The following is an 11,450-nucleotide window of genomic DNA, read 5'->3' as shown; positions in this document are numbered from 1 at the left end:
ACGTATATAAATGAAAATACGTATATTTTTTTATATAAAACTTTGTTTTACTTTTTATTATACTAAATCATGAATCAAGAGAAATGAAATGTAGTATATCATCATACCATACTTGATATAAAATAAAGAAATACAAAATGAATAAAGGTATGAGCATGAGCGAGAGACTTTCATAAACTACGAGTACTAATAGTTAAGCATCCAAAGGGCGAGAATAGTGAGAAACAATATTAAGTTTGTTATAAACTATTAAGAATATTGAAATATAAAGTATAAAGAAAATAAATAGATAGAGTAATAGAAAGAGTAGAATTCTTGTGTATTATTTCAATGAGGATTGAACCTTATTTATACAAATAAATATGAACTAAGAAATCATGTAAGAACCACAAATACAATAAAAAATTAATGTTGATATTCAACTTTGGGTATTCTTGTAATTATCAATTATTATAATATTTGACTAAGAGGATTCTCTATTATTTTGGATATCCATATATGTATATATTAATAATATTTATAATACTCCCCATTGTATGTCCATAATTCCGGGCTCATTAAAATCCTTGCCATAAAAACCAAGTGGGAAAAAAACTCGGTCAAGGGAATCAACGCATTTTGACATTCTTGTATATCTTTAAATCAACACATTCCGATTTTATGTACCATCTTCTAGAACGTTGATGTTGGTAATGACTTTATGAATAAGACTGCAAGATTGTTACTTGATCGAACTTGTTGAGCATCAATATCACCACTTTTTTTTTTAAGATCGTGTGTAAAGAAGAACTTTAATGAAATGTATTCAAATCTATCTCATTTAATGTAATATCATTATCGCCATAGAGAATTTTTGGTACTTCTTTATTGTGTGATAATCCACATGTTCCTCGAATATGTTGTTTCGTTGATCTCAGTCACACATTCTCCACTAGCCTCATGAATTGCAAGTATCTCAGCATGATTTAAAGTTGCCTCGTTAAAAACCTTGTCAAGAAAACCCAGTGGGACAAAACCTAAAGTAAGGGAAAAAGAGTGCAACACGTATATATCTCCCCCTCATGCAAATATACATGGTAACTTTGGTGATCTGCTATCTCATATGATTTTCATTGTAATTATAAATCACCACTTTTAAATAGCACCATAAGTTATCTATGACTACATATTTACTATAACTCATCCAGAGCATGTGCATGGAATGGAACATCAATATTTATCAAACATATTAGATCATTCATGTATATGTAACATTGTTCATTATCATATCATATCAATAATGTTAGAAATATGCATCATATTTGTGGATATTCATTATATATGATTATGTTCAACCCAAAATTTGAAATTTAAATATGAACACATTAATGAATATACAAGAATTTTTAGTATATATTACATTAAAGAATAGCATATATTTAGAAGTGCTATTATTGGTGGGGGATTAAAAACACACGGAACATATTTTGGCGCCATATGAATAAACCTCAGGCGCCAAAATGAAATTATTTTTTTTAGTCTCATCTGCCAAATTCCCTAAATCCAAGTTACCCAAAAGATTTCTCTCAGCCTCCATCTCTCACTCTCGTCTCGTCTCTCCGCCCTCTCCACCTCACGAAGTCTTACTCTCGTCTCGTCACTCTGCCCTCTCCGCCTCACGAAGTCTTCTCAACTCATCTCTGCCTCACGAAGTCAACTTTCCGGCCAGCCATCTGCCTTGGTGGTGCCGAGCGATTCTGACTCTAACGATTCGCAGAAAAAGTTGAAAATTGGGGTCGTTTTGTCGGGAGGCCAGGCACCTGGAGGGCACAATGACATTTCTGGAATTTTTGGTGAGAATTTTTTGTTATCATAATTCGTTTTCTTGCAGTTAATAGTGTCCATCCAGTATGGTTGAGTTCATTCATTCTATGCTTCCTGGTAGATTACTTGCAGGAGCGTGCTAAAGGCAGCGTATTGTATGATTTCAGGGGAGGTCCAACTGGAATCATGAAGGGCAAGTATGTGGAACTTACACCAGAATATATTTACCTGTACAGAAACCAGGTGAGAGTTTGAACTATGGTTTGGTTTTGTCTCCTCCATTTTCCTTTTCAATTTAGATTTCAAATCATAAAAGAAAAATAATGGCTGTCTTTCGGTGCAGGGTTGTTTCTGCTCCTGGCAAGGTTTTGATGACTGGGGGATATCTTATTTTGGAGAGACCGAATCCAGGGCTTGTTCTCAGTACAAGCGCTCGTTTCTACGCCATTGTTAAACCTCTTCTCGAAGAAATTAAGCCTGATAGTTGGGCCTGGGTGAGTCTAATATTGATTAGCTGTGGCAATGGATCCACAATCTACTTCTTAATTTTCTGCTATGAGTGATACTAAATAATCAAAGCCCTATGATGAATTTTACATCTATTGCGATTTTTGACTCACTGGTTGCCTGAGTTCTGCAAAGTTTTAGGACTAGCCTTGGTATCGGTTCATATTGTGTATGGCTTCCCTTTGTTCAAGAGTGTTAAATTGTTTCCAGGCATGGACAGATGTGAAAGTGACATCTCCTCAGCTTAATAGAGAAAGCATGTATAAGTTGTCAATGAAAAATCTGACGCTTCAGAGTGTTTCAAGGCAAGTTTATACTAGGTAATGTTAAGTTTGTATTTTATTTGCTTAATTAGTTTTTTTTTAAAATCTAAACATGGCTATATATCTCATTGTCATCTCACTGGTTATACGATCACAGAGAAAACTGGCTCTGGTTCAAAGATGTCAACTTTGAATGATCATCCCCCACTCTGCTTTGTTACTAAGTGCCGCTAATAGAATTATCAGTCAACTAGCATTAAATTGTTAATTAAATCATGAAGATCTCACTCACTATATCATGATTAAAAATTCAGGGAGTCGGGGAACCCTTTTGTGGAGCAAGCAGTGCAGTACTTTGTGGCAGCTGCATATGCTACAGCTGACAAGGACAGGAAGGAAGTGTTACAAGAACTACTACTGCAAGGTAATTTTTACTTTCTCCCCCCCCCCCCCCCCCCCCCCCCCATAGCTTACCTTTTTACCAACTGGAACGTTATGAGAACACCAAGATTCTGATATTTCATCTTGATTTTTCATGAAGGTCTTGATATCACCATTTTAGGTAGCAATGACTTTTATTCATATCGGAATCAGGTAATTACCTTTTCAGTGTTCTATATATTACATGGTTTTCTTCCTGTCAGTGCTTGGTATGGTTAATGAACACGTTTTCTTGATATTGTCAAATCCATAATTTACAAAATCATCGGACATAACCTTTGAGCACATTTCAACATGCTGCTAAAATTTATTAGGGTGCTTTTTCTCTAAATTATTTTATGAATCTAATTGAAGATGTTAATGAGGCTTGTTGGTTGTAGATTGAAGCACGTGGACTCCCTTTGTTGCCTGAATCATTGGCTGCTCTTCCTCCTTTTGCATCAATTACTTTCAATTCTGGGGAATCCAGCAGAGAAAATAGCAAGCCAGAAGTTGCAAAAACTGGATTGGGTTCATCTACTGCTATGACATCTTCGGTGGTTGCTGCTTTGCTTCATTACCTAGGAGTTGTTGATCTTGCTTACGTGAAGGGCACTGCAGATCTGGATGTGGTGCATATTATAGCTCAAACTGCTCATTGCATTGCACAGGGGAAAGTTGCCAGTGGATTTGATGTTAGCTCTGTAGTTTATGGTAGCCATCGTTATGTCCATTTTTCACCAGAAGTAATCTCTTCTGCTCAGGTCTTTATCTTGTCTCATCTTTCCACAAACAAACCTGTTGCTGCTCGTTAATTTCATAAGGGAATATGTCATTGTTACAAATTTTTTGTTCTAACAAACATTTATATGAAAAGATACAGAATTTAAAATGCAATTTCATCCTTTTAGAATAACAAACATCACATGTAAATTTCTAGTTCTTATATTGCAGGTTGCCATAAAAGGTGCTCCCCTAGGAGAAGTGGTTATCGAAATTTTAAAAGGAAAATGGGACCATGAGAGGACAAAGCTATCCTTGCCACCATTAATGAATCTTGTAAGCATGCGTTTTATACTATCCACTTGTTGCTATTTGAGGTGTATTTAATCTATTAATATTAATTTTCAGTTTTCCCATGATGATGTACTACTTTTTTAACTCTCTAAATCAGTCTTATTAGTTGGAATCGTTACTCATGTTTATTTAATTGATTGTTGTAAATGGATTTTGGTTGCATTTTGGATCCTGTGATTTTGGTTTATAGCATTGATGTGCACCTTTGAAAGCTTTTTGCTAAAAAGAGATGCAGCTCTTGTGAGTCTTGTCCCTTAAGTGATTGGTGCTTTTACAGTTACTTGGAGAACCAGGAACTGGAGGATCATCTACACCATCAATGGTAGGTGCTGTTAAAAAATGGCAGAAGTCTAACCCCGAAAAATCACAGGAAACATGGACAAAGTTGTCAGAGGCTAATTCTACACTTGAAACACAGTTAAATACATTATGTAAATTAGCAGAAGAACACTGGGATGAATATAAGAAACTAATTAACAGCTGCGGCTCACTTAAACCTGAAAAGGTATGAATCGAGCTGCTCTTTTATCTTTTCTTTTCTTTTCTTGTTTTTTTTTTTTTTTTTTGAAAGAGAACTGAAAATATTGATAGAAATCAATTTTATAGCTGAAATTTCCACTGGCTGAAACTTTTCTGGGGAAATTATATTTGAGCAAAAAAATTTACATTTTCATCTTGGTTGGTTCCATTAACCTGAAAAAAGAATTAAAAAACAGACAAACTTTGTCTTCAATGGTAACCAAGTATAGCTTTTATGAAATATATAGTGCTTCTTGTTTATTCACATTTGGAAACAAATCTGTCCTGAGAATGCTTGGACGCAATTTTTGACAATTTAAAGGTTGTTAAAAAGTAAACATATATGAGTCAGAATGTTTTAATTCTGAAGTTCAACACCTTGAGTTTTAAAAAGAAATATTGCTGCTGGTACCTCCACCAATTTTCTTTTGTTTCACTTATTGCGGTTATTTCTAACCTAATGAGAAACAGTTTATCTCCACAATCATGATTTTTGGTTTATAAGGCTCGAAAAGAAAATTTGTAGATTTCTTTTTCATTTTTTGTATTTTTTTTTTCTTTTCAAATAGAGATGCTACTTTCAAGTATCGGTAACCATATGTTGTGGTGAAGAGTACTGAATTCTCAAATATTGATTGGTTTTTGTGGTGGGCGTCACTTAAAATTTTGCCGTGAAAATATAGTAATTGTAAATTACATACTTAAAAGCTCTCTGATATATACAATTTCAGTGTATATACATATATTTTGCATTTAGGTTTCATTAATAAAATGCAAATCACGTTTGTGAAGAGATAATATTGTGCCCACCGGGTATGTTAAAATGGTCATCTGAATGCAACATTCTCCATTTGTTTTTTTTTTTTTTAAAGAAAAAGAAAAGAAAATTAACAACATTATGATTTAAGTAGTGTTATACAGTGCTACATTTGTATTTTGCCAGTTCATTTGGATGTGTGTTTTATTTTTGATTTTAGGGGTGACAGAAAGGTATACCCCTTTGTGCTGGTTTGTGCTTTATCTGCACTTCATTTAGTTATATTTTCATCAGAGCCATTTTCATTGTTGTATCAAAGTTGTTTCCTGATAATTGAAGTACACCAGAGATATTCTTAAGAATGAAAAATGAGATGAAAGATCGTCACATTAATTGTTTCTACTGTTGAATAAGAGGTTACAAAAACTTTTGGGGCAGCATTCAGACTAAATTTATTTACTTGATGATTTTAGACATCCAAAACTGCTTTATGATGATTTATAAGTCTTGTTTGAATTTCATGAAGCAAACTATATAATGTTATTTTCAGGGAGATTTTTTTCATCGTCCTCTATTTGAATGTTAGAAAGTTTTTTTGTTGATTATGTCAATATCATATTGGATGTTGCATGTTGTTTGTATGTCAGTTCATTCTTACTAAAACTTAGTCGTCCTTCAAAAAAATTTACACGTGTGATAGTGGATGGAGCAAGCCACTCAACAAAGTCAAGAGGTCATTGCCAAAGCTTTATTAGGCGCCAGAGTTGCTATGCTTGGGATCCGGTATCATATGCGTCAGATGGGCGAGGCTGCAGGCATTCCGGTAAATTGATCTGTCTTTGATTGTATTCTAGTCAGTTCAATTGTTACAGTTAGGGTTTCAGTATAGCTTTATATTTATTATTCCACTTTTAACTGTTTTAGTAAGAAATCACCAAACAAAAGTGTACAACTTTATTCATGTTAAACTTTCAAGTCAACAAACAGCACATATACAAATGGATACACCGTTACACACAAATGTCATATATGTCTTGGTCCATAGAACATATATGGATGGTGCTTGATTTTTTTTTTCACAGAAGATGGTATTTAAGTACTTAATTGCATAATACTATAATGCTGTTGAAAAGTTTTTGGAACTTAGTGTATTCATGATAACAAGGCTGAGGCAGAGGTATCAAAGTTTACTTACTTTTGCTGCTAAACCATCTAAGGGCTTCTCTTTTCTTCACTCCATCCCACTCTTGTTGAATTTGATTGTTGGTCTGTTTAATCAAAGAGGTGTTCTCTGCATTTTCTTTTCTACTTGCTATTATTAGTATTCATTGAAAGGCTTATATGGGAATAAAATTGGTCTCAAGAGTCAAGACAATCCATGGTGGTAAAGCAACTGTATATGAACCTATCATTTTTAATATCTATTTCCATTGAACCATTGATAATGAACCAATATCACTCTTCTTCATTGGCTGTAATAGCTTTTGGGGAATGTGGGTCCTTGTGTGTTTTCTTGACCCTGCTTTTATTTTTGTTACCATTTGGGGAACTGAGGCATTTATAAAGGGATCTCATATTTTCATCTCAGCTAGGTTTGATTCATTTGGCTATTTTTTCACTTTCAAGGTATTCATTATTGTAGAGAAAATGCTCAAGATAGAACAAACTTTCATGGATTTATCATTTCCCTTATTTGTATTGATAATAAATCTGATTTTTTTTCATCCTTTTAAATTGGAATACAAACTGTTTTTGGTTTTTTGTTCTTTCTATGTGTGTTGTGTCTGCTTTTCTTTTTATTGTTGGTTTTATTTCAAACTGTTGCATTATTGTTGGCCTTTGCTATTAGTTTTTCTGCTGCTTTTGCTGCCTCTTGTCGTTGTATTTAAGATTTTTGTTGTTCTTTTTATTTTGTGAGCTCTAGTTTCCAAGGACTCTATAGTGGGTTTGGATAGTTTCTTGGTTGTAAGAGTTGTAATTTTTTTTAATGATGACTCCTAATTAAAGGTCGAATGATGTTGATAGTTTATTAATTGGTATGTAATTTTGCTTTCATTTTAGTGGCTTCATTGGATTTCAAATTGGAGGGAACTTTATTTGCAGCAATTTGCAAGAGGTATGTTTTCTTTTATTTTTGTTAAAATACTTTGCAAATGTTAGAGGAGTTTGAATATCTTAGATATTCATCCATAGTTAAGTAGGTTCTGATATTATTATTATTGTGTGTTGCGGTGATAACGGAAGGTTGAGAACTTGTGTGTATTAGTGAAGTAGGTTCTGAGAAATTTGTGTGCTGCGGCAAGATAAGGAAGAAAACTTGTGTGTTGTTTGAATATTTTGAATTGATAATGATTGATGGTTGATTAATAAATATGGCTGGAATGTTTTCTGATAGTTATTTGATGTATATCTAATAAACTTCAAAAGATTAGTATCCCTTTTGTATACACCTATAAAAAGATTAGAGGATCAATATTATTATCCTATATTAATTATCCATTTTCTTAAACCTCTGTAAACATGAAAGATTTAATTTAATATGCTTCATAAGATGTAATGTAATAACCAATATTCACAAGTTCATGAGTAGGTGACAAGCCAAAAACATCAAACAGTGCAAAGAAATCTTCTAAAGTACCTGTATACGCAGTTTATCAACTTCAATCATTAACAGAGATCCTAAATTCCCAGTGAGAATTTCCAAAGCATCCACATACTTTGCTTGTTGCTCCAATATAGAAATGTATACCGTCATAGCTGCACTAATTCAAGGTTTTAGCATATAATCAATTGACAATAGAATAAGAAAAATATATTTGGTGATATATTAATAAAGAGAATATTAAAGCATGTATGTATGGGAGAAGATGATATATAAAATTGTTTTAGTACAATATCGTTGTATGAATATACACAAATCAAGCTAGCTAGCTATAGTCTTCCCTTTCACACATAAAATTGGGAATTTGTTTTTTGTCTGTTCTAGTAGCTAGTGCCTTTTGTGTTTAATTAAAGAACAATTGTTAATTTATAAAAAAAAAAGAGAACAAGAATTCATGCCTATAATGTCTGAAGTGATTAGGGCACCCCCTAGAGGTTTTTATGACATGGAAAATTATGATGAGCAAGAATTCATGCCTATAATGTTTGAAGTTACTGAATCTAGGTTATATAATGTAGTGGAAGATGAACAATATGTTAGAGATGATTGTGAGGGTATATTAGTTTGATTATTGTTGTGTTTTTTGTAAATTGTAGAAGATGTTGCACTTGACATTTAAAGTTGTAATCAATGGAAATTTCAGTTTATACTTCAGCTCATTAATTGGTTGTTTCTTATTTGTGTATTTTTAGCGAAGAACTCTTGAAAACATATGTCTTTTATTTATTTACTTAGTTTTTGCTGGCAGTGGCTAGACTGTAATACGGATGATTTCCCATCATCTCTTTGTAATACAATCTGGTTTCTTATAATAAAAAATAAATCTTAATAAATACCTAACAACATACACTCAACATCATAGCAGCCAAATAACAGAAAAAAGAATAGTACCATAAATCAACAAAAACGATTGAATTTAATTCAGCGATAAATTCTAGATCAGTTCTCAACACAAACACCTAAACTTGCAAGAATTAGCTGACCAATTAGCAGTAGACATCAAAACTGCCAAAGCCCTCAAGCTTAAACTGCTGGTACATATTCTTCTCTATTTTTCGTAAAAGCAATGTATGATCTCCCTCATTCTACAACTATTTCGTTGATCAATAAATGTTGTGTTTGTGTCCTAGGTAGGCATGTTCATTCCTCAAATACATATTGCTGGATACATCCATATATGGACTTTGTGTTGAAAACATATACCCACAAATACAAATACTTTACATTTATAGCACATTCCTAAAGGTGTTTGATATAACATTTATTACTGTTTCTCTCTATCTTTCGGGAAGTTGAAAACAATATCTTATATCCATAGCGATGGAGTTTTGTTTTTCTTATTTTTGGAAGGCTCCCAAACATAGTTTTTGCCTTTCTTATAAGCTGCAATTTATAGTATCCAGGCATGATTCTATTTTTTTAAACCAAAATCATGTCTGTTCCAGACTTTCAGGGTGCAAAAAAATAATTATGTTACCAAGCAAGAAGGCCTAAAAAGTGCAGTCATTTGAAAACAGTTTAAGCTGGAATGTGTATGAAAACAAACATTCAAAAACAAAACAAAATTATACATGCATGATAGCAACCAAATAAAGAAATGATACACTTCTATAAAATATTGAACAGTTAACAGAAAAGTTGCCAAAATATGCAAATATTGTACAGTGAAAAATCATGTTGCTTCTAGGTTCTCCAAGCAAGAGTTTTCTATGACAGCTATTGTGATCTAATACTATTGATCTACTTATGGGTTCAAATCAAACCATTACACTAAAGAAACTGAGAAATGTCAGGGTCCGCCAAAAGTATAAAGAAACTCTTCAAGAGGAGTATAGCAATTTGGCATTCTATACTTGTCAGATATACACTTATAGGAACCAAAAATTCTACAAAGAAGTACATAGGATATGTAAAGCTACCTCACATATATATATTCTCTTAGTCACTAAGTAGACTAAGTGCTGGCACTAAGAATATTCTTTTAGTCAACATATGTCTTTTATTTATTTATTTTTTGCTGGCAGTGGCTACTAAAACAGTCGTATGTAATGTAAAAATTCTACATTTTTATGGAGTGGAAAAAGTAAATATAAAATAATATGAGGATAAAAGTGGCAAAAATGGACCAAGAGATGCTTGCTCTTTTACTATTAGTATGACACTTTGAATTTTTATTTCTTTGATGCCAATAATGATTGTTTATTTCTTTCTTTCTGACTTTTATTATAAGTTTTTTTTTTGTGATAATTGATAATATGTTGTTATATATGATTTTTGTAACTCATCAAAATTCGTACTAATTATAGAAACGGTTGATCAGAAACTAGTCAAAGAGTTTGCCAAGTACAAGATATGTCACCTCCATCTACAAAAGGAAAGAGGCCAAAACACATACCTACATGAAAATTAGTTAAACTCCTCAATGAAAAGAGGAAGAGCTTTAGACTAAATTTGGAAATGGATTAGGTTGTTGAAGAGAGATGGAGCAAGTGCACAAAGGATGATGAATTGAAGGATGGAGCAAGTTTCACGCATGGTTTACTTTTGTGTATCTTGTAATGTTTCTATTTTTCATTTTTGAAGTAAAAATTGTTCAAGATTATAAAACTTTATTATGTTATGCTTTCAAACTTAAGTTAGAACTAAGTTCTCATGAAGTAGACACATTCATGGTTTGAATTAGTTATTGTTTAATGTAATACTTATGGTTTATCAATCTATTGAGAATTACATTTTATGATTAATTTTGAATTTTTTTTTTATCAAAATACAATAATGAAAATCTTTTAATTAAAAAAAAACCATATAAGTATACTTATCAAAATAAAATTTAAAATTTTATTACTATATGTTATGATTTAAAAACATATTATAAGCGTAAAAAATCGTTATGGTTTATATAATATAACAAACTAAAAATGTTATCAAAATAATCAAATGTAATAGTTGAAAACTGTTATGAAAAAAATACAAGATTAAACTTCAAATTTATAACCAAAAACTCTATCTAAATGTTATTATTTGAATATTATAGCACCTAAAAATGTGTTATTGAATAGTTTAAGATAACATCGAACATAACATTCAAAAACTGTTATAGAAAAGACTGGACTTTTAATAACAGGGGCTACGTTAGCATTTTCAGAAGTGTTATCAATAGCCCCGGTTAGTAGTTTTTAATTGTTATGAATACTGTTTTTTCTTGTAGTGTATCTTCAATAAAATAAATTTTCATTTGCAATAAAGATGGTACTTCAGGACCATATATTTGTTGCATTAACATTACATGTTCTTTAATTTCTACATCAAGTGATCATATGCATTATGATTCTTTATCTATGTGTAGTACTTCGGGACTTCTCTACTTATAATTTAATTTATGAACAAACAATATATTTAATAATTCTCAATCTACAAGATAAAATAAGAGTTTGTTCAGGAG

The 11,450-nt window shown here is 32.0% G+C and overlaps 1 protein-coding gene across 4 annotated transcripts; it reads left to right on the top strand.

Moving 5' to 3' along the window:
* Positions 1-1,520: 1,520 nt before the first annotated feature.
* LOC133822910 (phosphomevalonate kinase, peroxisomal-like) lies at positions 1,521-10,752 on the top strand. 4 transcript variants are annotated; one of them, XM_062255376.1, is made up of 12 exons: positions 1,521-1,832; positions 1,925-2,046; positions 2,147-2,297; positions 2,521-2,615; positions 2,888-2,997; positions 3,115-3,167; positions 3,395-3,739; positions 3,948-4,052; positions 4,348-4,575; positions 6,047-6,169; positions 7,408-7,462; positions 10,315-10,752. In XM_062255376.1, the coding sequence occupies exons 2-12, from the start codon at positions 2,003-2,005 to the stop codon at positions 10,416-10,418; spliced, it is 1,413 nt and encodes a 470-aa protein (XP_062111360.1). In that variant the 5' UTR covers positions 1,521-1,832; positions 1,925-2,002; the 3' UTR covers positions 10,419-10,752. The 4 variants fall into 4 exon arrangements, with proteins under 4 accessions (XP_062111360.1, XP_062111361.1, XP_062111359.1 ...); XM_062255377.1 differs by having other exon boundaries at positions 2,521-2,630; positions 3,395-3,707; positions 3,934-4,052; XM_062255375.1 differs by having other exon boundaries at positions 2,521-2,630.
* Positions 10,753-11,450: the final 698 nt, after the last annotated feature.

Source organism: Humulus lupulus, chromosome 3, assembly GCF_963169125.1.
Source record: "Humulus lupulus chromosome 3, drHumLupu1.1, whole genome shotgun sequence".
NCBI classification, from domain to species: Eukaryota; Viridiplantae; Streptophyta; class Magnoliopsida; order Rosales; family Cannabaceae; genus Humulus; species Humulus lupulus.
Note: the sequence above shows the minus strand (reverse complement) of the source record. Positions and strands in the feature narration are given on the sequence as shown.